The sequence below is a fragment of the Penicillium solitum genome, assembly GCF_028829755.1.
Source record: "Penicillium solitum strain IBT 25940 chromosome Unknown utg000001l_segment0_segment0, whole genome shotgun sequence".
NCBI classification, from domain to species: Eukaryota; Fungi; Ascomycota; class Eurotiomycetes; order Eurotiales; family Aspergillaceae; genus Penicillium; species Penicillium solitum.
Window position 1 is genome coordinate 9268309 of NW_027072121.1, and position 25725 is coordinate 9294033.

Here is a 25725-nt window from a genome sequence, read left to right on the forward strand (position 1 = left end):
AACATTCAAGAGGAACCAGAAAAGCGATAAATCATCTCGATCGAAGCGAGCCAAATGGGCATGTCGTGCCTGCCATAAGCGAAAGGTGCGTTTTGACGGGAGAGCCCATGGGATGCCGTGTAAAAATTGCAAACTTGATATGAAGGAATATGTGGTCCCAGAACAGAGAGGATATAGGGCGAAACTCCCAAAACCACAGTCTCTAGCCAGAACCGGCACAGACGCCAGCTCATTGTCTCCACCCTTGTAAGAGTGCCCGCAAGCGCCTGAAGCCGCACTTAGCCCAAAGGATCCCGAGGATCGATCCAAAACTGCCGGTTGTCTGACACAAAAGCAGAAACAAGGGGCTCAGTGGGGAAGATCGGGGCAGGACGAACGAGAAAAGTCACCGCAGTTTGACGGTGATGAAGACCATGAGGTTGGCCTGTGGCTGGAAAGGATGCCGCTCAATATTCCAAAATAGCTGGACCTTCGTTTCACACAAGGGAGTCCAGAGGATGACCGAGAACAACAAGATAAAACTAATATAGAATTGCTTTGGCGAAGATGCTTTGAAGGGCTACTTCAGGCGGTACGTGCACTGAAATATATTATTGCAATGTAAGGTTCCCTACCGGCAAAGGGAAGGGCAGCTAGAACGTGTGCGTGCCCAAATTCCGAAGAAATAACCACCTACCGCCCTGAGGAAGATGAATATTGACAGAAATCTGTCTATATTGCAATATATGGGTAAAAATGGCATAAAATGACAAAACCCGCAATTTCAACAATCTATGCGGTAACGATGACTAACTGTAATATGCACTTTTGTATGGTAACCCGAGTACTCAAAATCACCTGATTTCGTATATAATATCTGGTTTCTACCATGTATTCAGACTTGGTATTCGACAAAAACAACCAGATCCGCAAATTGATCTGCCCAATCGGAAAAGCCAAGTTCCTCTCACTTCTCAACCAAACACATTCGTAATCTCATTTTTACTTCCTTGAAGCAAGCTCAATCTCTTCCACATGCCCTTCACTTCCACCTTCAACCCCTTTCAATTTCTCACTGTCGAGCTGGCGCGCGGTCTCCTCTGCTTGTATAGCATGCATCCGCGCCATAGCAGCATCGGATACTTGTGCATTCTCGGCATCTAGGATTGCTGTTAAAGGCATTGCATGCGTGGTCTTTCTTTTTCGTCGCTCGGCCTCCAAGAGCAATAAATAGGGAATACAACAAGCTGATATAACAGCGATTACTTGAAGACAGATACACGCAATGAATCCACTTTGGTAGAGAGGCGCATCGCTATCTGGCAGCATCTGATCGGATCGATTAGTCTGTAATGAGAATTGAGAATGAATCTACTCACCTGGGGGGCGATGATGCTCGCAATTGACAAGCTTGCAACAGCGGCGGAGGTGCCGACGGCTTGCTCGGCCGCGCCATACAACGTAGAAGATCGATAGCTGAGAATGATGGGCTGGGAAATGGCGATCAGCTTGCCTAGAATAGCGACACCATATAGGCTTATTGGTTTGATCGATGAAGCTTCCGAATGAAACGCAAAGAAAGTCCAGACAGCTAAGGAGTAAATTAGCATGGAAAGATGAAACAATATATTAAGCATGGAGGCAAAATACCATAACAAGGAACGCTCAAGATGATCGGAATCAAGAAATGCCAGAGGCGCTCCCTGACCCAATCGCTGTGCAGCGACCAAAGAACATAGGGTGGAATCAAAGCCAAGTAAACTGCAGCTGTGTAGATGTTGGATTTTGTAGTCGAGAACTCCATAAACTGCTCAGCATATTAGCCAATAATTTCACGTAAATAATGATAGACAGGAGATGATACTGACTTCGTGGAAAATGGAGGGAAGGAAAGTTGCCTGGGAGACTGCGATGATGGCAACACAAATATAGGAAACGAAGAAACAGTATGTAGACGGCCGAGTCATGATGCGAATGAAGGCCGACGTATCCCATGTCACGTCTGTAGAACGGGTGGCACCACGACCAAATCTGTTAATTGCAATGTACCTTTCTGTATTGGAATTAGCACGTGCATATAGTTGAAGAAAATGGGCACAGCACCTCTATCTGTTAAAGCTTTGGAATCCTCAGGAAAGCTGAGAAGGATGAAGTACAGCGGCGCGGCGCAGACGACTGGAATAGCACCCTCAATAAGGAAAACCCACTGCCAGGATTTGATACCACCGCGTCCGTTAAGCTAAAAATTCAGTTTCCCGTTCACTACCCGAAAGCCCAGTACTTACATGATCGATCCCAGCGGCAAAAAAGGCCGAGACGGCTCCTGCTAGCGCATTGGATGCATGGAACACGGCTAGTCTCAGGGCACGCTCTCGAGGCCGATACCAGAAACTGAAGTAAAGAACACAGCATGGCACTAAGAATGCAATCTCAGTAATTTCCCTTTTACCAGGGTGGAGCTCGGGGATGTTTACCGACACCGGACTCGGGGACACCAAGAAGAGCACGTGTTGCAAGCAAACCCGCGCTATTTTTGACACCGGCCATGGCTATCACGATAGCACCCCCTTTTTATTATTAGTCATTGATCGATCCAAGAGGATGGGTCGTGACCGACAGCAAACCATGACGCATGGAAAATATCGCTTAGCTGAATATTTTTTGAGGATAAGGGTTGACGGAATGAGAAGGGCTGTGACAGAAAAATATGAAATAGAAACAGCCCAATTGAATTCGACACCCTTCAGACCTGTAGAGTTGGTAATGGAACTCGGGGTTCCTGATTGAAGGATTTTGACATTTCCCAAATTAACCCGATCAAGGTACCTGCTTTGATTAGTCCATCGGTCATTGGCCAATTATCTTGGACGTACGCAAGAAAGTAAATCACGCAGCAAGGAAACAAGACTCTCAGGTCAAGCTTGCGCAATAGCTTGGCTTCTTCTTCCGGGGTCCAATCTTGTTCAACGCCGGCATTTATACGTTCAATTCGATCTTCGCTGGTATCTAGCAGGAAGAATGAGTCAAACTCGCCATAGGATTCAAAGGGGAGTTTTTTTATGTATATTTACCAAGTCTCCCTCCCTGGTCCCTTATCGGGAGGATTGCCTTGCGAAGGTCAAATCCGCCAATATAAACTCCATCCTCCTCAATAGCAGATCGACGCTGGGAAAAATTGACAGCCATTACACAAAGATTTGGAACAAGGCGGCTCTCCGTAAGAGAATAATGGACATAGTGTTTTTATATAAGCTACCATCTGGGACGCTTAGGTTCCCAAATCTGGCTGAATCGCCGGGGATTGGTGACCCGGCAAATGACATCTCTTTTATTACCCCGCAAAAAGAAATTGCTATTACCCCACAAAATCTGGGGTAATCTAAAGCGCCGAAGGGGCCAGTAGTTGCTCGGTAGTGCCACTACCACGGGGAATTCCCACATAGCCTTTTTATGGAGACATGTCCATCCTCCGACTCAAAAAAAAAAAAATTGGTCCATTGGTATGCTTCAACTACTCTCTTGGCAAAGCGGTAGCACATGTTTTGATAATACTTTGGCCTTAAGTGAAAGGTTTCCATAGTCACCGTATTTCAAACCCTCTTGAGCAATAACATGAAAGGCATTTATGTTACTATTCTTCGAGAACACTGGGCTGATGAACGCTAGGACTTTGGAGTTTTCCAACAGAGTGACCTGGGCTCAGAATTTTAGGCCCAGCAAACACTACTGTCAAGCTAGGAAGGCGTTTTGCAGACGTACCCGGCCTGAGATTACAGGATACATCCTTTCCTTCTCTGCCAAGCCAGGATCCTTTCCAAATGGGAATACTGCCTAACGCTACATTATCCGTTCCAGACTTGTAGTATAATCTGAAATAAACTCCGCGCTTGTTAGACCGGTGAATTTTGAGCACCATGATCAGCAAAGGAACCCTTTTTCAGTGCTGAATTACATCGGACGGGTTTATACTCGTAAGCAATCAGATATTTACGCCCATAAGGTGCATAGTGTTGATACGCGTGGCATTTGTGTTGGTCGGACGATAATTTCAGATATTGAACCAAACGTGAAGTGCGCGTAGTTTTCGTCCTCATTCCTCCAGTATTCACTATCATCTAATGGCGTAGTGCTTCTTGGTTTGGTTGAAGTTGCCTGTATGCCTGATCTTGGCCTAAACAGAGATTTCTAGCGTAACACGGGTGCTCTTGGCTTACTCCAAGAAAATTAACACCCGGTGCATCCAGAAAACTCGGTCAAAGTGCGTGTCGGCGCCTCGGTGTTTCGGCGAAATCTCCGGTAGCCAGGTGAATATGCCCGCATTACGGCGAATGGATTTGCCGGCATTGAATGCACCGGATTTCGGGATATAGAGTAATCAGAAGGCTTTTAAAAAAAGGTGAACGTGTTTAATTTACCAAGCTTGACGGTGGTATATCTCAGGAAATTTCTCAGCTGTCAATTGACAGAATCCTTTTGGCTATACTATCATTTGCACCATGAGCTTGGCAACAACTTCTGCGGGGCATCCGGCAGATCCTAAGCACATTGGAGACAACGTCTTGCCAAACTTCCCAATCTTCAACCGGCTTTTGTATCTTGCGGGTCAGAGTACCCAGATTGCAATCAACGACGTCACTTACGGCCACAAGGCAACATATGCTCAGCTGCTGTCGGATGTATTGCATGTCCGAAATGACCTCCGCAAGAGACTTTGCCCTTCCGTGCATGCCCAGCTTTTGCGCGGCGAGAGAGTTTCTATCAATTTAATCGCTCCCGGAGGCTACGAATTTTCCACGGCTCTCCTAGCAACGCTGGCCATAGGTGCAGTGATTGTACCGATTTGTGAGTATATCCTTCAGAGAACCAAACCAATGACTAACGAGGACATTTGCAGCTGTGGCGGTTCCATTGGAAGAGGCACTTTATTTTGCAAGCACTTGCCAATCCGCTGCGCTTCTGTGTTCCTCAAACCTTTCAGCCTTCGCTGAACAACTAGCCAGGAGGATACAAGAAGCCCGGAACCCAGAATTCGTGTCTATGGCTATCCGACCAAGTATCTGCAAACCCCTCACAAGTCCCCAGAATATTGTAATTTCCTCCGATCATTACCTTGACTATCATGGTCCTGGATTAGCCATCTTCACATCAGGGACTAGTGGGCCCCCAAAATGCGCCGTCAAGCGGAGGTCGTTTCTTGATCAGAACGCAAAGGCAATTACTGACTGGTACGGCTTGAAAGAGAGCGATGTGGTCCTACATACACTCCCAGTGCACCACGCGACAGGGATTGGCATATCATTCATACCATTCTTACTAGCCGGAGCAACGATAGAATTTCAATCTTCTGGATTCAAGCCTGACCAGATCTGGGAACGTTGGAGACAAGGCGGTCTTACTGTCTTTTCTGGTGTTCCCACTATGTACATTCGGCTGATGAGGCACTTTGAAGACGTGCTCTCGAAGCGTCCCGATGTCAACGCGTATGTTCAATCTGCCGCTGCATTTCGCCTGATGATGTCTGGTAGCGCAGCGCTTCCATTTTCTCTACAGAAGAACTGGTCAAAATTGCTGAATGGCAAACGAATCTTGGAGCGATATGGGGCTACTGAATTCAGCAGCGTGTTCAGCGTCAAGCCTGGAGATTCTCATAACCCCGATGTTCGCCTTATTCGACTCCTTTCCCAATTATTTACCCATTACTAATTCCAATTCAGGGTTCGGTGGGCAAAGTGTTCTTTGGCCTTGAGGTCAAATTATCCAACGGGGATGAGGGAGAAATTCTTGTTAAAAGCCCTCACATGTTTACAGAGTCAGACTCTACACGCGCACCTCTGAAGATATTTGATACTGACGTTATCTAGGTATATGTTTGACCCAAAGGCAACAACAGCTGCTTTTACCCCTGATGGGTTTTACAAAACGGGAGACATTGCCAGAAAAGAAGGAGACTATTACTTCATTCTCGGACGTGCATCCATTGACAGTTAGTGGAAATCCTCATTTTCGGTTGCTGATCCAAAGCTAATCCAAAAAGTCCTCAAATCGGGAGGATACAAGATTTCAGCCCTGGATATCGAACGCGAAATTCTCAATTTACCCTACATCAGCGAGGTGACAGTCGTTGGGGTCGATGACGATGAATACGGCCAGAGAGTGGCTGCGGTGGTTGTTTTGAGAGATGGAGTAAGTACCAAGCTTGAGCGAGAATACATTGTCCATCTGTTAACCTTTAAATGGCAGGTTCCTTCACTCAGTCTTGAGCGCTTGCGTATGGATCTTCGCGAGCATTTAGCCAGATACAAGATGCCCACACTTTTACGCGTAGTGGGTGAACTTCCAAAAAGTTCGTCCGGTAAAGTCGTGAAGAGACAGTTGAAAAAATTACTGTTCCCTGACCAAGGACACCCCGATATCCAATTATGGAAATCTAGAAAGCAGAAGTTCTGATCCTGGCCTCAAGATGAGAGCTGTTGAACATTCCGAAAACGTTACAGCTTCTGCCTTTAGACACAGATGCCAATTGCCAGAGAACTTCGAGCGTCTGTCCCATTCTTCTGGGTACCTTTTAATTTCTTATTGGAATCGATTAGATCTGCATCTTTGTTTTGTGTCTTCCCTTTCGATTGCAGGCTTCACTTCTGTAGACTTTCTGTCCGTGCTGTTGTCGTATTTACAGGCGTATGAGTAGCATGGAGGAAATCTGCCGTTGTTTTGCTTTGTTTTGGGGCCGTAGTTGACGGGCTAAGACGGCGTTGACCGTCTTGACCCGCGAAACGGTGTCTGGTTAACCTTTCCTACCTTCGGTTGAGCCTCTCAGCAGACTCGATATGCAACTGAACGCATCCCCAACTTCTCTCCTCAGCTCTCTGCGCAATTCTATCAATTTTGGACAGTCCACTAGCAGATGGATAACTGTTTCTGGCGCGCCGCACCAGAGTAGTGCAAAACCAGCTTCACCAATTTGCACTATTCCATTAATTTTGGGCCCCACCACCAAGACGCTAGCTTGGAAATTGGGTACATTTCATGGACCTTTATACATCACATCATAAGCACTCTGCTTTACATGGCCATGGATTAATATTAGGATTGTTTCTTATCTGCATACTGGTAATGATTTTTGAAATAGATCTCTGTATAAAAGGAAAGTATAAGATGACTTGGCCGGGAACTACAGACTCTGTCATGTAGAGAGCTATCCAGCCTGACAGCTTACAAGCCTCCCCAGTCAAACACGCGCGATGAAGCAGCCAGATCAAGCTGATTCCCGCAGTACTCAACTCCTTCCACGGCGTATGGATCCGGTATGTACTCGGAGATGTGGAAGAATTTCCGAAGGCACTCCCTCTTCAACACCTTCTCGGACGGCGTCAATGGGACTTGTTCCTCGTTCCGGAGAACCCGCAAGAGGGTAGGCAACTTGTACGAAGCCAGATTCGTCGCAGCGAGGTCGTCGCGTATCCGCTTCAGAGTAATACTGTCACCCTCTTGCTTTTGCAGCCGCACAAGAGCGGCTACTAACCCGCCAGCTCCGTGGTCTTTGACAGGAAGGACGTGCGCTTCGGTGATATACGGGAGATCCAGGAGTTGTCTCTCCAGCTCGGGAATCGATATCGTGTATTCGTGGAAGCGAACAACTGTCTGGTTGGTTAGTCTGATGAGGACATTGGAGATATAGAAATACCGTACAGTCGGATGAAATCCTTCCTTCGAAATAGTAATTATCACCGACGCGGTGGGCTTGATCGCCTGTTTTGTAGAATCCCTCCTCGTCAAAGGCGGCGCGAGTGGCTGCTTCATCGCCAATGTAACTGTCTGTGTAAGTAGGCGACTAGGAGATGGAAGATGGTCTTACTGAGAGAATCTGATTGGGCTTTTGACGAGGATTTCCCCATGGTCACAGTGGGACAGCTTGACTGTTCTCCCCGGGATGACTTTACCGATATAGCCCTGATTATGTTAGGAGACATTAGAGATGGGAATAATGCCATGCACACACCTGCTCATAGACCGAACCAGGGGGGTTGATAATGACACCCCCACCCATCTCTGTAATTCCGTAACCGTTGATAATGGGCATACCGGTCAAATCAGTAAAGAAGCGCCAAGTGGACGGATTCAGCATCGAGCCGCTCACAATTACCCGTTCTAGCTTCTTCGCCCCGTCAACATATTTATTCCGTTGATCAGCCGCAAGATGGCTGATATTTTCCTGGTAGTACTCCATCAAACGTCTCAGCAACGTCGGCGAGATGGCCATTTCTGTGACTCTTCCTTCCCTCAGCACTTCCCAGAACCGGGCAGGAGGGGCTTCACTTTTCAGCATGTGCAGGCTCTCACCGATAAGCACACTGTCGATCAGTCCTGTTCCGCCTACCCAGTGCGGGGGACAGGATGCGAGATAGAGCGTTGCGGGTGTTATATCTTCTCCGCAATGGAACATCTTCCGAGGGAGAACAACACCCTTTGGAGGCCCGGTTGTGCCGGATGTAAATAGAATCAGACAGCCAGCTGTTTCTGGCAAGGTCAGATCCCCGTTGATCTCGAGTTCTGTCGAGCTGGAAATGTTCGTCATCCCGGGATCCGCTCTTTTGATTGTGATCAAAGTCACCCTTTGACCCTCGTGTCGGGCGTATTCTGTAAATGTCGTGGCCATGTCGAACGTTCTCTTTTCAGTCAAGATATAGGCTGCCTTGACTTTTTTCAGAAGGTAAAGCGCCTCGTCCGGATTTAGCCCCGTTGCTATCGTAGTTTAGTACCATATCATCAGACTATCCCGATAGATAAATGACTTACATAGAGGCACACATATACCCCCCAAAGCCACAATGGCAAAGAAGCTGATAATAAAGCTATATCCACTATAGGCCAGAAACGCAATCGACCTGGCATCCTCTCGCAGAAAACCCTGCTTGTCGAATGAAGCACTCGGGAGACGCTCTCGCAGGATCTCCCGCAGGTGGATAACATCATGGATCAATTCGCTATATCTTGCATCAACACCATATTCATCGTGGAATAACACGCCCGGCGACTGCTTGGCTATCCTGCGAAGCTGGCTGAAAATGGGGTCATTTGGAAAGCCTAGCTGGGTCCGCATTTTGAGTGTTCCAGCAAGAGTGGGCAATTGAGAGACTTCAACAGCTCAGTAGTTATTTTCTTATGAGGCGCAGACCCCTTTTGATTGATCACGTGTAGTCCTCTGGTTGCTAATGGAAATCAACATTAGTATTCAGCTCTTGTTGACAGTGGGTCCGGCGCAATCGGTTTGGTACATGTCATATTGCAAAACGCATACTGTTAAAATACCAGAGCAAATTGTCTTGGCTTAATTCTACTGGCTGGCCCACTGTCAACATTCTGTCCTGCCTGGTCTACGGACTGGCCTGTTCGTCTATTCACTTCCTAGTCAAGTCGACAAAATTCATCACCTTCCTACCCGTCGAACTGCGCATAAACCCGCTAGAATCAGGCAAGAGCTTGAGCTCAAACAGCGCCTCGTTGCACTTGAGTACGTAGAAAAAGGTCTTAATTTCCCGCGCCAACTCCAAATCACTGATCTTGCCAGCGCCCGAATCTCGCAGCAGACGAATTTCAAGCACAACGCTAATCTCCTGCGTGTCCACCTCGTGATACCGCCGGATGACCTGGTACTGCAGAATGCCCCAGGACTCGGTCTGGAACAAGCGCTGCACGACTGGGAATTCAAAGTACTCCCCGTACCAATCGAAGCTGATATTTCGGTCACGGCCGTAGACGCGCGCGACACGGAAGTGCGAGGCATCTTCGGGCGTTAGTTGGGACTGGATAGATGCGGGGAGGAGGTGAAAGGAGGCAACATCGCCGCAAATATAGCGCACAAGAGGATTGCGCAGACGCTGTAGGGAGGTCTGAACCATGAGGCCCTTTTCACCGTTCGGAACAGGCGCAGTCGGGTTCTTATCTGTGTGGTCTGGCTCCAGAATGGAAGAGGGGAGGATTTCTAGATGCATAAGACGATCATCATATAAAAAGTCTTCGTAGTTGTGCTGCGATGCGCTCTCAGTCATCTCACTTGTTGAAACACCCCACGGGCCGGCCTCTGCACTGCCAATCACGGAGGAGATGGCGACGTTGGAAAAGACGGATTTCAGGAAGCTGCGTTGTGCGGGTGTCATGGGTTCTGAGGTGTACAGCGCTTTACTGATCTGCGTCTGCAGCGTGTGTTTTTGCGCGTGGGGCAATCCGATAACGTATTGCGCCAGCTGGACCAACTGCCCCGCATCGCCGGCGATAGCGTTGACGCCGAATTGGGTAATCGTCAAAGCCACCGTTTCGAGGGGCATCTCGTTTCCCGCGCAGAGCACTGTGGCGCCGGAGGCTTCGAACACCTCTGTTACGAGGTCAAGGGCTCTAGCTGGTATTAGCCATGAAGGATTAACCCCCCCCCCCCCCCCAAATCAGGGAAAACTCACCGGTAGAGATGCCCTGCTGTGTGCATTGTGCATATCCAGTCACCGGGACCAAGAACGCCGCAGGACCGCATAAATGAACCAAACGTGGCGCGCTGCTTACGCGTTTCAATCGAATCAGTCGCAAAGACCATAGGCGGTCCTCCTGAACCTCCGCCTGTTGTGCTGATGTACGTGCCAAGTCGGTAGCCATTGCGGGGGTCTTTATCGAGGGTGAGGCGTGCGATTTGTGAATATCTGAACTGTCAGTAGAGAACAAGAGAGGGGGGTGGACGAGATGCAGTACAATTGCTCTTTGTGTGTTAGAGGGAAAGATAACAATTTGCCAATGCCTGATTCCCTTGCCTTAGCGAGAACAGAGGGCAAATCCTCACGAGTAGGAGGATAGACAACGTCGGAGTAGAAGGGATGAATACTGGCAATGGCCAGGACATCGGGAAGAGAATAACAATCGGCATCCATTTGGATCACAGTCATGGCCGAGTACACACAGTGTTTAGTTTTAAATTCCGAATAACACCCTGTGGGGGTTTTAAATTGATCGAACACCACTGTAGGTAAATCCATCGGCGGTAATGCGCTAGTAATTTATATCTAGAGATCAGCCTCAGCGCTCCAGCTCGGAAGGTGGGTCGGCCGACTCTTCACCGATCGGGCTCCTAGGCTCTTATTGGCCAAACCAAACCCCACTAATCTACCATGTACGTAACCCAGTGCCAACATTGAAGATCAGATCCGATTCCTCACAAGATCGTCCCAAGATTGTGGGTCCCAAGATTGTGGGTCCTCATGTAAGCACCGAATAGGACATTGTGACAATGGCTCAATTCATTGATTCCTTATGCATTGCTTTGGCCGTGTGCAGAAAATATATATTGTCTTACCTAAGGGAATGGATTGCAAATCCCAAGTGCAGGGCAACTCCACACCAAAAGGAGAGCTGAAGATGAGACCACGCTAGAAGCACTAGTGCGTGAGTGAGTTCTGGCGGAAAAAATGGCTGAAGATGCTGTGATCTAAGATCTATGCTGATTGGCCGCATGGCTTCTCGTACTAGTGGGCTAGTCTCAACAAACAGGAAAGAAGCCCTACTTATTACGATGGAAGTTGAAATCCGGAATCTTGTCGGCTAATGGGTTTCTCGTCTCCCTCTATTTTGACTTTTGCATTTCAAGATTTACTTTCAACATCGCTTATTCAGCGATGCACTACTTGATGCATGCTTTTGGTAACGAGTTACATCATATTTTCTTTTGCTTTGACTGTGTTGTTTCGGATAAGCTGCGTTGTGTACATACTTCGAGCTCGTTTATCCCGTATTCGTTAATCACTTATCGCTGCAGGCTGAACACACTTATACACCGAATCTGTTTTGAAGGATCATGACCAACTATGCCGATCAATGGAGTTGGACATACTATTCGAGTACACGTTATTTAATTCCATTCAGCTCGCAAAGTCAATGCAAAACCGTCTGCTCCTCAACCGAGCAAATCCAGCCGCCGCCCAAACTTAGCGCGCAAATCCGCCCTGGGCCGCTTCTCCATAGCCCGAGGCCCAGGAGCTTGCCATGTATCATCATAAAAGTGCCGATGAGAGGGTAGCGCTGCAAACCGTCGCACTCGCGGAGGAGTACCTCGTAAAGACTGTGTTCAATGCGCCGCTGTATCACATACGTCGTCTTGCCCGGCTGTAGATGAGGGTCCCGCATAGCCTCCAGTTTCGACAACCATTCATCCTGGCTGAGTTGATCGCCAAAGAGGATGCCGGCTCCTTTGCCGCTGCGGACGGGTTTGAGGATGTAGGCGTCTTTGAGGGAAGACTCGCGACATTCTGCGATGAAGTGGGAGAGTTTTGATGAGCCCGGGGTGATAGTGGGAACGATGCCTCTGTGGAGGATGGTGGCTTGTTCCGGGGTGAGGACGTTGCGCGCGACTAAATTGTCGAGTTCTTGGATGATGATGCCGAGTAATCGCTTATCGTGGACGAGGAGAATGGTGCGCATGTCGTTGAAGCATCGCAGGCTGAGTTGTTGCAGCATTTGAGGCGTCATTCTCGCCAGCTCCCTCTGGTGCAGTTCCAGTCCGATCTGGTGAATTTCCTCGAGGGTCTCATCAACGTCGTTGGCGACGGTGCCAGCAGCATTCTCCTGCGCCAAGCAGTACAATTTATACCCACCAGGCGACGTAGGGGACTCGAGTAGACGTAAATCAGCCGGATCGACGAGCCGTACCTGGATCCCGAGTGATTTTGCGTAGTGACGGTAGAGATGAATGTCATACCCAGGTTCCTCACCCTTGCAGAAGTGCAGCGGTTGACTGGGATTGTACAAACTATTCAGTCCGTTTTTCACCTATCCCGTCAGCTTTCACTCTTCATGGAGATAGTTTGAACTTACCGTCTCTGGATCTGTCACGCCCTTGAGTCCATTCCGCCCAACGCCCATATCAAGCAGTGCCTGCTGCCCATATGCAGTAACCAGAAACCCATTCATGCAGAAGCGAGCGTTGACTTCACAGATGCGATAATTCTCAATTTCCCCGTTGACTCCCGGCTCGAGCAGCATATCCGGTCGCCATGACCCCGTGCAGGTTTCAAAGGGGCGAATAACACTGTCTGGTTGGGAGTCCATCCACTACTCGAGTAGATGATTAGAAATTGCTTAGCCTTTCTCAGCCGGAGTCAGACATACCCGTAGCAAGTCCTCCTCAAAAGGCTCAATTGGCATGCGCTCTGGAAATCTCGCGGCAGCATCCCTCCACCATCGGTTTACGATATCGAGAATCGCCGTCGATAACGCCTCACTCAGGCTTTCCAGCTGTTTGTTATGAGCGGGGGTGACGAGGACTGGATGCGGAGAACAGGTTTCGTAGATATCGCCAGCTCCCCAGGTTTCTGGAGGACTGCATTTGAGCATGTTGGAGTGGAGCGTGTTGATGAGAGCCTGGCGGGTCGCCGTGTCACTATCTTGCGGGGAGACATGTTGCTCCCCGGCTGTGGAGGGGAGGAGGATGGTGTGCAGAGCAGATGATGGTTTTTTCATGGTGTAAAGACAATCAATGGGGGTGAGTTGGAGAAATCTTCCGAGGCTGGCTCAGCGGGATGCTCAATCCTCAACAAGATATTTCAGCAGGAGTGGGTCCTCCATCAAGCCGTGACGAGCTGAATTGCAGGAGTGGGTCCTCGGGCCGTGGCGAGCTGAATTGTTGCCCCTACGCGATGTGTCAGTATGGAGTAAGACCCCTCCCGCTTGGCCAGAAACAAGGAACCTTGGTTTTTGTTATGGTCTAGTGGTAAAATAAGCCGGGTTTTCCCCCCACACGATGCTCTGGAGTAACTCCTTTGATTGGGCGCTTGGACGGTGTTCGTCCCTTGCGAGTAGATCGTCTTGGCTCTTTCCGTGTTTCTAGATCTTTAACTACCAGACTATACAGGCCGCAAAGCTGAATTTTCTTTCTTTGCCCCAAGCCAGCTATCATGCAGCGATTATCACGCCCTCTTCATACGGCCTCCAAGCTGTTCAGACACAGTATGTATCAATTGCCCGCACCATACTCAATTACCCGCACCATACTCAATTACCCGCACCATACTCACTGCCAACTGACAGACACCCGATCCATCTCTTCAATCCACTCGATCCCCTACATCTCCGTCCCTAGCCCAACTCTCGCCTATGAATTCTCCCACCTAGGCACCGTCAACCGCACCCTCCAAAATGAAGGCATCCTGCACATGCAACTCGCCTTTCCCGACGACGAGAGTCGCTACATTCAAGACCTCCTCTTAAACCTTCACAAGAACCATGCTCATGGCCTCCCACTCACCCACTCCGCCAACCGCGGCTGGATGTGGGATATCCGTCCCTCTCCGGACTCCTTCCAGAGTAATATCCATCAAGCGCGCTCGGAGACAATGGAAGAGTTTCCCTGGCATACAGATTGCAGCTATGAAGCCGAGCCGCCCAGATTCTTCGCGCTGCAGGTTCTCCAACCAGATCGATGTGGTGGAGGCACCTTGTCTGTGCTGAATGTTGATCGACTCTTGACGCTGCTGTCCCCGTTTGCTAGGGAGTGTCTGTTTACGCCGAACTACCGCATCACTGTTCCACCAGAATTCATCAAGTCGCAAGGTGAGACGGAGATCGTGGGCAGTCTGCTCACGATCAACCCCAATGGCACGGCCACACAACTCCGGTTTCGGGAAGATATTGTGACGCCGTTGTGTGAGGAGGCGGCCAAGGCGTTGGCGGAGCTGAAGGGCGTCCTGATGGGACCTGCGGCGGAAGAGCAGATTTTGAATCTCACGCCAGAGATGTTGCCGCGGGGTTCAATTATCCTCATGGACAATGGGCGGTGGTTGCACGCGAGAAATGAAGTCAAGGATCCCAATCGACATTTGCGACGAGTACGCTGGGATGCACGGCAATTTGTTAACATTTTTGCCTCAAAAGAAAAATTAATTTGATTCTTATTTTTAGGTTTATATTTTTTTAGCCTACCTTTCGGTTTATTAATGAAGATCTATCAAGAAGGTTTATATAAAATTTAGATGATATTTTGAAAGCCTGAAAAAGCAAGAAAAAGATGCATCAATTATACAGCTACGATAAATTCGCATGTTTGTATTATTCGTCAATATAGGGGCCTATTCATTGATGTATTGCACAACAAAAAGACCTGAAGTTTTTGAAAGCGCATAAATGTAACAGGTCGAAATTGATCGCACCGTAATCTTAGCTATCTTTAAGATTGGCGAGCTTCAAATTTACAATAATTCATAAGGCTAAAATTTATCTAGGTGAAGATTATAGATGCAATGATATGAAAGTTGTTCGGTGTTAACCGGAGATAAGGAAGCGTAAGATGTAGGGTAAAGAATTATCGCTGGTAGACCTGGGGGTGGCAGGGTATTAGGAGATATACGGACATTAACTAGAACAGAACTCTAAGGCATTTACGTAAGGGTATTGAAAATGGGGCATATAGTTAGTGCGGCTGCTTAAGCTAATGGTATTATAATAAGTTTCGATTAATGGTAAACAAAGTCATTTTTTAATCCAAAGAATCATGCCATTAACTCTATATTACGCATAGCTAACTTGTCACAGTTATATTAGATAGAATCGGGGGATACTTCTCTAATTTCCTACAGACTTCTAACCTCAACGATCTATCTCTTAACCTTACCGTTACCTACCAGGGCTTACTACGGGATAAGTCCTTTTAAGGGTATCGAGGAACGATGCCAGTTAGTGCGCCGAATAGATCTATACCGAAATATCGGTCTATTCGTAGTGTGTGTCAAGTTATAATCAAAGTAAACAGTCTCTAAACTTTCAAAGGTAGTTACAAGTAACAATGTATGGTTAAAGACGAAGAACTAAACTAGGTACGTGAAATGAGTGTCCTTATATATCCTTCGTTACTCCTCCTGGATCTACTCCTCCTGGTAGATCTTGAAGCCACGGTATACTTCCGATATACTCCTTCCGTGCTTTACCAATTTGCAGTTTGGGACTAGCGTCACTCTGGAGCTACGCTAATCGAATTTAGAATATATGCAAAATGCACGCAATAGAAAGAAAGAGAGACCAATCAAAGGTAGCAAGCAATAGCAAGCAAGGAACTGCCCGTAAAGTCACAATGTTGTTGAGCGATAAAATGTAACGTAGGATCTGCCAAAATATGTGTTTTCAACGGTGATAATGTAGGATGAACGAAACATCATGGACTAGCTGATGAGTAGTGAAAAAATGAGGGCCAAATAGTAAAAGTAGACTTGCGGTTGGTGATTAAACGCTGAGTTGGCTCAGTAATCTGAGTACGGAAGATTAATCAAATCTTTACCGCCTGGATTTGAGGTATGCTAATTGTGAAATTAAAAACAAATACAAAAAGAATTCATTTTTCTAAAGTTAAAAAAAAAGCTTGCTCTACCCACACATGCAGTTGACCGAATTATCTAAAAACGAAATTCTAGTAAAACTAGGCCTCAGCTTAATGGATTACTATGGTTTTGTAAACCGGCTGCTTGACCTTTAGAGAAGCTAACCTTTTAGTGCGGCAGGCATCAATATAGCCGTGTCAACTTACTTACTAGGGACAGTTCCAGGTCTTAGTAGGCCATAAACTCCGAAGACCACGGTTTCTGGACTGCGATACTGGATTTCAACGCTTTAATACTGTAGCTATTCGAAGCTTTCAAGAACCCCTGAGAGCTACTTATTTTATGCCTGCAGCTATTTACTTCCCTGATCTCTTCCAGCTATTCCTAATAGTGATGCTCTAAGGCATCTCTTAATATAGCTTTTAAGCCTCCTACCCAGTTCAATCGATCTAAATCTATCAAAAAGTCTATATGCTAAAAACAAGGCCGTCGCAAATCAAGCCTAATGAAAAAAGCGTCCGAATACAGTAAGATGTGCGATGCAGATGTCTGTGGGACCGCCATCCTAATCTAGAATAGTGCGTTATATGTGGGGCTGACAAACAGAGCGGGAGTGTGTGGAGTTAAACTGATTTCGAACATGGCTGTGCTGAAGAGTTCGCGGTAGATTCCTAATTATTTACGGCAGAGAAGAAACTAGATAGTTAGCCTATGTAGTCAGCTTATCGCGTGCGTAATTCAACTGTGGTCGAGACAAGGTGACTTCTATATTTATGGAAAGGTCTGGACATGAATCAATGAGACGCTATCGTGAAGGTGGGAGAAGCTCAGCACGGCTTCTATTGATTACTATGAGAACTATCCAAGGTAGGAGTGTGGTGGACAAAGGGGTGGACGAAGGCCTAGAAAATATGGCATAAAATAGCCTTGGCACGACGCTTTGCCCAGGACGGGTGAAATTAATTTTTGCTATAGACTTAGACTGGGGGGGGGGGGGGGGGGGGTGGGTGTCTAGTTATTAGGAAAAATGCGGCTGATGTGCAGTGAAGAGTGTCGTCTACCCAATAATATCCAATAAACGCCCTACTTCTTTCACTAAGAGAACGAATGAATTAATGGAGATTGAATGGAGAAAGCACTGCATGTATTGTCTTGATCTGGCGCATAGAGAGGAGAGAGAGGGAGAGAGGGAGAGGAGAGAGAAGCTATCTGCATGTTCTATCACATTGTGATGCCTCAGGCATCCAACATGAATTAAATGTTTTATTTTTTCTTCCAACCATTTTGTCTTTACTGTACTCGCTTTCCGAGATAATCACTTGTTCAATGACCGCAAATTTGCTTGCTGTTGACCCTCATCATTCACTACTTTAGTACTCGTCGACAATGTCTTATAGACTATGTGTCTCATCTCGTCTACCACTGATTGTCGTGGAGAGCATCGTTGATATTGATTGTGCTTTGCTGTTGCTGTTCATCAACATCATGTGTCTTCAAACAGTGTCGTCTTTGTGCTTTTCCCGCGTTCAAATTTGCCTTCCAAAATTGATTACCCATATCAGATCCCGCTTTCGCAAGACTCTCACGTGCCTGAGATCATATTCCATAGCATAAGTCCTAGGAACGCTCTTGGTCGCTCCTAGGAATCAGACTCATCGCATCTAGGGGATCTACAGCTCCTGGGAGTGAACTGGATAGCCCCAGGAACGAGTATTGGGTTCCCCGGGCTTTGGAATTTAGCAAGATCGGTGCCGGTGGATCAGTTGAGTCACCCACACTTTTTATATCTGGTCCTGGCCCAGTACGAATCCCAGGATCACGATGGCTCCCCAGAATTAGCAAATAGTTCCCAGAGGTTGGGCAGTAGGAATCTAGGAATACAAATCTAAATACTAGGGGCAACTAGGGCTGGGGATAGCTCATGTCTATCTAGGGACTTGCAAAGAGAACGTGGCTTGCGTAGGGACGCACTGGAGAGTAGGGACACACTGTGGGGCAATGAGCGCGACACTAAAAATTGTGTCGCATGAGATGTGTCGCATGAGATACTCCTCTCAGATATTGACTAGACCTATGTGGCTTAAAATAAGAGCGTACTGCCGATAAGATGTATGAAATATTACCCCCACGATTTTTTTATTCGTGAGATGATCAAGTTGGATTATTTTATAATATTATTTGTAACCGATTATATGGCGACTCTACTAATCGCTACATAATCTATATCTTAGGAAATACCAATCTTATAAACCTTTCTTTTACTAACCGGTTCAGGCTCCGTATCCCCCCCCCCCCCCCCCCCAATGGTTGACAGAAACAAAGTCCCCCATCTCAAGGCCAATATCGAAGCCTTGAGCCTAGAGCTTACTCCCAAGGATGTGGCAGAGGTTGACAAGGGCTACGACTTTGATCTCGGCTTCCCACACAACTTCCTCAACTTGGCTGGCTTTATGCCCCAGGGTCCAGAGCACGTGCCCTTCCTCGCGGGCTTGTGTCATTTCGATTATGCTGCAATCAAGCCTCTGAAGTAATCGAAAGTCACCCATGTCAATGGTAATGGCTCTAGATATACAGACCCGTATATAGACAAATTCAGGATTCAGGGTCACATTTAGAATCATGACTATATTAGCTTCTCGCCGCAAGTAGGATATCCCAGTATGTTAGATTTCCTAGCTTATGATAATACTGTATCAAAACCGGCAACAATATTGCCCTACTTCAGCAATCTATAGGAAAAACGAGAACTATTCCGGGTAATATATTACGCTTCTATAGGAATCAGAATTATAGCTCCCGGGGGACGAGGTGTGGGTTCTCCGGGGGTGGCACTTTTCGTTCTAGGATCGCGCTTTCTATTCCTAGGGGCTACGGTCATATCTCATATCTCCCAGGAGTAAGCATCGTGGTGTCTAGGAGCTCCAGGGTTCCACCTGTTCTGCGACGTTGTTTCATGCAAATATCATTGGCCGGTTGATTCTCCTTTCTCCATTTTGGAATGCGAAGATAAGCCCTAGGAACCAGGAACTGCGACTGCTTCTGGTGGAAGCTCGGTTGCCCAAAAATATTCTTTTTATAACCACCTTCTCGCACAAAAGAACTTGAGGCATGGAAATCCATCTCACGGTACGTCTATATTCGACAATTTAGTAGCTCTGTAGCCATACTTCGAAACAATCACGGCCTTGTACAACGCGGATTTGAATAGACGCTCAACGCCCGTACCGGTCGTAGGGACGGGGGAAACATCTCGCATAACACTTGAAAAAATCGAGAAGTTATGCTCATGCTCTTTCCAAAAGTGTAATGGATTTGTTTTCTTTCAAAATTAGTCCCCTTGCTTAAGGGGGGCGTCCGTTTTGAAGTTTGTCTGTTTATTTTTGAGTGAGCAGTCTTCAAGCTTCGCGAAAGCCTTCGTTATTTCCGTAATGCTCTGGCTCGCATAATCTAGACAAATATATCAGCAACTTAAATACCACACATGGGGAATAACACGAACAGCAACCAACAAGCATCCAGATGAAATTGAAGAAGAAGTAATAGAACCAAAAGTAGTATCTTTCTGGTCGACAGTACGAGACTTCAAGCAAACTCGTTGCATAGTAAAGGACATCGCCATATACCTGACCCACGGAAATCACAAGCTGCAGAGCATAACGTGCAGGATGCTGTACTGTAATACAATATGCGATACAGAAGGCAAGAGGGCCCCAACCGAACTAACAACGTAGTCAGTAAGAGGTAAATTCAATACTCGAACTTGAGAGATGTGAGCCTACTGCAGTAACAGACTCCATAGAGACTAGGAACGCATCGGATGTCAAATAACGAGAATCGGAAAGAGAATATTCCTTCCATAGCTGGCCGAATAGTTCTTGTGAGCCTGCAAGTGTTTTATGATTTATAACAAAGTATGCCTCAAAGAATAAATGGATGAATCCGGCTTTTTTTGTATATCAGTGAGCTTATGCTCAAAACTTCTCATTTGGCCAAGGAGAATGTAGAGCTTACTCAGACACATCCAAACGAAAGCAAGCTTATCTGATTTACTGGCAGTCGGTCGCACACGACATATGATGATCAAGGCTGTTCCCAATACAGCTGCCCATAGAAAGCCGAATTGAATAATTATCGAAACTGCAGGGGCTTCATTGTCCACATATTGGGGTAGATGTATGGTAGGTGGATAATAGTTGTGAGAAACTGAGGTTGCGGTATTGGTGAATTGAACTGGATCCGCCATTGGATAGTGTGTTTTTTTTTTCCTTCTGTAATAAGAATGAGGCTATAATGAGGGATAGCTGACGGTCATTATGTGATATTTATATTGATCTAAGAAAGTACCGGGGTCCGCGGACCCCGGGGCCTTCACGGATACTCCTCCAGCCGTGTCGATCCACTGACAGGCTAGTTATTTTTGAAAATATTGCTAATCAGACACTAAACCCGTGTGCCTTACTTAGTGCTGAGCCCTCGCATCTGCCTTTTTTTTCGTCCTGCAGTTTCACATATGCGTGAGTGGGTGCTGACGAAGAATTAATTTTGCCTACCTAGGTACCTAGGTACCTGGGCAGGTGCTGACCAGAGAGAGGCACGCCGCACGTCGATCAAAGCTCTTGATGCGGTCTATGGAATGCTAATAAGTAAACGGTCCTAGCCATAAGTCCATTAAATTTAGTGAGACCAAGTTCAAAACACGCACTACAAGGCTTTCCAATGGGCTAAATCAAGATCAAATCGTGCTCTATCCAATGAACACCGTTGGTTCCTTTACTTCTTTTGACACCTCCCCAGCGTGTATGAATTTATGATACTTCCGTTTCACTTACTTTTATTTAAATCTTGCCTTCTCTCCACTGAGCTCACTATGGCGACAACTGATGCGACATCCAGCCATTGACCATCTATGAGAATGGTACCCACCTTTACATGGTTATTCAACCATATGATCTATTGAATCTATCAGGAGCTTCTAGTTATTTTACATCAGTTTCGTAACTCCAAATTTAGGGATTGTCTTCTAAGCAAGGGTGTAACTTGAAGGTCCCATATGAACTCCAGTGGTGATGATACTGGGGCTAGTAATTATCATTTTCTTGTTAAGTGGCAACCCTCTATACTTTTCCCTATCGGCTTGCATTGGACGATTGTGCTTATATACGATTGAATATTATTATATTTTCAATATCCGCTTTATCTCTATGTGCTTCCTAGGAAACTTCAGGGTGCAAGCCTTCTTTCAATCTCGGAGGATATGATATGCGATACTCTCCCAGTCGCTGACTTTCAGCGATATGCCATTTGATCTGCTTTCATGCAATCTCGCAGTGAATGGAATTATTGCTCTGTGATTACTAGTGACCTTACCGACGCCAGGAATCTGAAAAAAAAGAAAGAAAAAAAAACCTCTGTCATCAGCTTATATAGTTACTCGAGATACTATACAAGGATGTGTTTTCCTGTATCAGGATTTTGATGCCTCGGAAATAAAGGTCATTGTCATCCGTAATTTCATGAACCATTGGGTGAAGCATATGGGAGAATTTGTTTGAATGGACAAAAGAAAAGAAATCCTCCCCGGCTCGTCCTTTGTCAAGTTCAAGTTCCTCAAAGCGCAATACTACCGCGGACAAGTCCCACATCATAGAATCCCTCCAGTCTCAATTAATCAACTCCATCTCCCATGAGACACCATTGGACTGTTTGGAATCGCGAGGCAGTGCACCGATTGACCACAAGTTATCTCAGCCTTCGGCTTAGTATTCTACTTCCAAAATGTTGACAAGCAAACATATGTTCTAGTGGGAGGCGAGGACGTAGCTTCTATCGTTCTCCCGCTTGACCGACCGGACCCTCCTGAGCCACCCCCAGTGAAATGTGTTACCTCTGGGAGAGAAGCAATACACACTGGAACTGTTGGTGACGGAGCAAATGACGAAAAACAACGTCTGGTCGCAGCTTTTGGATGCGATAGTCGAGTGGTTTGATGCTGTTTCCTAGCGACGGTAACCAAATCGCAGTATATCTCTTCGCTTTAGTATCGACAGAATTGCAAGGTTTGGAATCCCGACAAAAACATGAGAATGATACGTGAAATACTAGCGAAGAATCTTAACAAAACAGTGGATTCATTCGGTAAATCTAAGTCTGTAAAAAAGATAAGGTATTCTAGTCGATCTTCTTTGTACTTTTGAAAGTTTTCAGTCACATCTGGACCCTTAGTGATTTATGGTCGGTGTTTCAAGTGGAATTACAAGAAATGACTCAATGGCCCGGGTGGGGCAATGGTAGCGCGTGAGACTACTAGCACATTTCTCTTGAATTCATACAACATAGAAGTGTGTCTCAAGAGTAACTCTTGCGTCGGGTTATGACTTTGGGCCGACGACTCGTGACCTAGGCTGAATCGTTCATGCACGCTCTAGAGGACAAGGGGTCGACGCTAACCTGCGGCTTCTGCGTGTTATCATGACGATTACGAAGGTAATAGCATGCGGGTTTGCCCCAGTTTTCTGGGGTTTCAGAGGTTTCAGAGGATTTTACGGAGTACATATTAAGCAATCCAAAAGTCATGTGACCCTTACCTTCCCCTGAAGTTCAGTCTCACCAATAATCTCCAAAATGTGAAGACTTATTCTCGGCTGATTTAAAACATACCTTCCCCCCCACTGGCAGTGTCACCGGGGAGATATTAGCCCGCGTACGGAGACATGACGATGATCACATTTTAGGCCCACTTGCCCCTCTTTTCGCCCGTCTGAAATAAAAAAGGGCGTTGGCGATTTTGGTGCAAGAAGGGTAAAAGGGCAAAACATGATGGTACTTGAGATAAACTCGTACATAAACTATCTATAAAGGACGCATTTGTACCAGCTCGGAAATTCTGCCGGGGATTAATATAAAAATCAGCTTACCTCCATGTAGGTACCTCCCGATGTCCCGAGGTCGGCTTTAACCCGAGACCCGAGAGGGGGCCTTGGTACACCGTTTAGTACGTCTATGCTTCTGCGCCAAGCCCCCTTTTAATGGAGCTAATATGTACCTCGAAGTCAAGGACCTTCTAAGGTTGTATTTTAGAAGAAAAAAAAAAGAAAGGAGGGGCAATATAGGAAAGTCTCCGATACTTAGTACATACACAGGTACATAAGAAATGATAGGAATGTGATTATATGTACGGAGTACGGAGTACTAGGTACAAATGTAACATATTCTTAAGTACTGTTACATAGTTAACTACATATGTAACTATACCCCGTATACTCCGTACATATATACGTAATTAACATAATTACATAATTAAAACAAAGCTCCAACGTCTCCAAGTGTCAAGTGTACGGCCAATAACAAAGTGACAATACAAAGGTATGCAAACCGTTACATGACAGAAAAAAAAAGTGGCTCACGTGGCGTTGACCCCGCATCAAGAAAGTCAAGAAACAAGAAAGTCAACGAAAACCAAAGACGCGAAATACGGAGTACCTAGGTATAGATATAAAAACCTTGGAGATCCCCCCTCCCCTCCGCTTTCTCTTTCTTGCATCTATTTGTGATACCCTTTCTGTGCAACCATGTCGCTCTCCACTACCATTAAGACTCCTAATGTCACTTATGAACAGCCCCTCGGCTTGTACGCTTTTTACCCCTCCCCCCCCCCCCATATCAGTAACCCCCAATTGCTAATTGGTTCCTCGTTTCAGGTTCATCAACAACGAATTCATCAAGGGTGTTGACGGCAAGACCTTCGAAACCCTGAACCCCACCACCGAAAAGCCCATCACCTCCGTCTACGAGGCTTCCGAGAAGGATGTCGACATCGCTGTCAAGGCCGCCCGCGAGGCCTTCGAGGGTCCCTGGAAGAAGGTGACCCCCTCGGACCGCGGCCGTATGCTTACCAAGCTGGCCGACCTCTTCGAGCGTGATATGGAGACCCTGGCTTCCATCGAGGCCCTCGATAACGGCAAGGCCGTCACCATGGCCAAGGTCGATATTGCCAATGCTTCCGGCTGCCTGCGCTACTACGGTGGCTGGGCCGATAAGATCACTGGCCAGACCATTGACACTAACTCCGAGACCCTCTCCTATACCCGCCACGAGCCCGTTGGTGTCTGTGGTCAGATCATCCCCTGGAACTTCCCTATTCTTATGTGGGCCTGGAAGATCGGACCCGCTATCGCTGCCGGTAACACCGTGATCATTAAGACCGCTGAGCAGACCCCTCTGTCTGGTCTGTACGCCTCTAAGCTCATTGTTGAGGCTGGCTTCCCCCCCCGGTGTCATCAACGTTATCTCCGGCTTCGGTCGTGTTGCTGGTGCCGCCATCTCTAGCCACATGGACATTGATAAGGTCGCCTTCACCGGTTCCACCCTTGTCGGCCGTATGATCCTACAGGCCGCCGCTAAGTCTAACCTGAAGAAGGTCACCCTCGAGCTGGGTGGCAAATCCCCTAACATCGTCTTCGAGGACGCCGATATCGATAACGCCATCTCATGGGCTAACTTCGGTATCTTCTTCAACCACGGCCAGTGTTGCTGCGCCGGTTCTCGCCTGCTGGTCCAGGAGAGCATCCACGACAAGTTTGTCGCTCGCTTCAAGGAGCGTGCCGCTCAGAACAAGCTCGGCAATCCCTTCGAGGGTGACACCTTCCAGGGTCCCCAGGTTTCGCAGCTCCAGTTCGACCGCATCATGGAGTACATCAACCACGGCAAGAACGAGGGTGCGACTGTCGCCCTGGGTGGTGAGCGCCACGGTACTGAGGGCTACTTCATCCAGCCCACCGTTTTCACCGACGTCACTCCCGAAATGAAGATTGCCCAGGAGGAGATCTTCGGCCCCGTCATCGCCGTCACCAAGTTCAAGGATGAGGCTGATGCCATCCGCATTGGTAACAGCACCAACTACGGTATGTGTTGTTTGCATTCATCGTGAAACCCTGAATTATTATTCTAACTGTATCCAGGTCTCGCTGCTGCCGTTCACACCAAGAATATCAACACTGCCATCCGTGTTTCTAATGCTCTCAAGGCTGGGTATGTTTTATCCGATCAAGTGTACTGCTGTAACAAAGCTAACTCTATTGTAGTACCGTGTGGATCAACAACTACAACATGATCTCTTACCAGGCTCCCTTCGGTGGCTTCAAGGAGTCCGGCATTGGCCGTGAGCTCGGTTCCTACGCTCTTGAGAACTACACCCAGGTCAAGACTGTGCACTACCGCCTGGGCGATGCTCTGTTCTAAATGAAAAATGAAAAAATCCACCAAAAAGAGAAAACAATAAATTACTAGTAGTTGGGTGATTCAATCCAATGAAATGATGATATATGATTTTTGTTTTGTATATAATCCAAATTGAATAACTTTGATTCCTATCAAATTCCTTTCCGATGCCTACCTAGGTACATACATA

At 47.0% G+C, this 25725-nt stretch overlaps 9 protein-coding genes across 9 annotated transcripts; 4 read left to right on the forward strand and 5 right to left on the reverse strand.

Annotated features, from left to right (window-relative positions):
* Nucleotides 1–981: 981 nt before the first annotated feature.
* On the reverse strand, nt 982–3165 carry N7455_003581 (uncharacterized protein; the record flags this gene model as incomplete). Its single annotated transcript, XM_065604522.1, has 11 exons — nt 982–1139; nt 1260–1308; nt 1359–1570; nt 1630–1786; nt 1848–2032; nt 2083–2218; nt 2265–2370; nt 2429–2546; nt 2729–2805; nt 2853–2985; nt 3051–3165. The coding sequence occupies 11 exons, from the start codon at nt 3163–3165 to the stop codon at nt 982–984; spliced, it is 1446 nt and encodes a 481-aa protein (XP_065463013.1).
* A 1310-nt stretch (nt 3166–4475) lies between these two features.
* N7455_003582 (uncharacterized protein) lies at nt 4476–6426 on the forward strand (the record flags this gene model as incomplete). Its single annotated transcript, XM_040960035.1, has 6 exons — nt 4476–4821; nt 4874–5637; nt 5694–5788; nt 5841–5962; nt 6014–6162; nt 6220–6426. 6 exons carry the CDS (start codon nt 4476–4478, stop codon nt 6424–6426), a joined length of 1683 nt encoding a protein of 560 aa, XP_040809538.1.
* Nucleotides 6427–7191: 765 nt separating this feature from the next.
* N7455_003583 (class I adenylate-forming enzyme family protein) lies at nt 7192–9079 on the reverse strand (the record flags this gene model as incomplete). The annotated part of the gene is made up of 5 exons (XM_040960025.1): nt 7192–7616; nt 7669–7790; nt 7835–7929; nt 7979–8721; nt 8776–9079. The coding sequence occupies 5 exons, from the start codon at nt 9077–9079 to the stop codon at nt 7192–7194; spliced, it is 1689 nt and encodes a 562-aa protein (XP_040809558.1).
* Nucleotides 9080–9377: 298 nt separating this feature from the next.
* N7455_003584 (uncharacterized protein) lies at nt 9378–10907 on the reverse strand (the record flags this gene model as incomplete). Its single annotated transcript, XM_040959992.1, has 3 exons — nt 9378–10371; nt 10434–10667; nt 10717–10907. 3 exons carry the CDS (start codon nt 10905–10907, stop codon nt 9378–9380), a joined length of 1419 nt encoding a protein of 472 aa, XP_040809568.1.
* A 982-nt stretch (nt 10908–11889) lies between these two features.
* Nucleotides 11890–13473, reverse strand: N7455_003585 (uncharacterized protein; the record flags this gene model as incomplete). Its single annotated transcript, XM_040960037.1, has 3 exons — nt 11890–12783; nt 12829–13065; nt 13123–13473. The coding sequence occupies 3 exons, from the start codon at nt 13471–13473 to the stop codon at nt 11890–11892; spliced, it is 1482 nt and encodes a 493-aa protein (XP_040809536.1).
* Nucleotides 13474–13907: 434 nt separating this feature from the next.
* On the forward strand, nt 13908–14897 carry N7455_003586 (uncharacterized protein; the record flags this gene model as incomplete). Its single annotated transcript, XM_040959998.1, has 2 exons — nt 13908–13959; nt 14041–14897. The coding sequence occupies 2 exons, from the start codon at nt 13908–13910 to the stop codon at nt 14895–14897; spliced, it is 909 nt and encodes a 302-aa protein (XP_040809537.1).
* A 3725-nt stretch (nt 14898–18622) lies between these two features.
* N7455_003587 (uncharacterized protein) lies at nt 18623–18850 on the forward strand (the record flags this gene model as incomplete). Its single annotated transcript, XM_040960026.2, has 1 exon — nt 18623–18850. One exon carries the CDS (start codon nt 18623–18625, stop codon nt 18848–18850), a length of 228 nt encoding a protein of 75 aa, XP_040809597.2.
* A 495-nt stretch (nt 18851–19345) lies between these two features.
* Nucleotides 19346–20578, reverse strand: N7455_003588 (EXPERA domain-containing protein). Its single transcript, XM_065604523.1, has 4 exons — nt 20331–20578; nt 20099–20262; nt 19819–20038; nt 19346–19766 (listed from the first exon to the last, which is right to left on the reverse strand). Exons 1-4 carry the CDS (start codon nt 20560–20562, stop codon nt 19648–19650), a joined length of 735 nt encoding a protein of 244 aa, XP_065463014.1. The 5' UTR covers nt 20563–20578; the 3' UTR covers nt 19346–19647.
* A 3309-nt stretch (nt 20579–23887) lies between these two features.
* On the forward strand, nt 23888–25586 carry N7455_003589 (aldehyde dehydrogenase family protein; the record flags this gene model as incomplete). Its single annotated transcript, XM_065604524.1, is given in 5 exon segments — nt 23888–23946; nt 24017–24547; nt 24561–25219; nt 25277–25346; nt 25400–25586. 5 exon segments carry the CDS (start codon nt 23888–23890, stop codon nt 25554–25556), a joined length of 1476 nt encoding a protein of 491 aa, XP_065463015.1. The 3' UTR covers nt 25557–25586.
* Nucleotides 25587–25725: the final 139 nt, after the last annotated feature.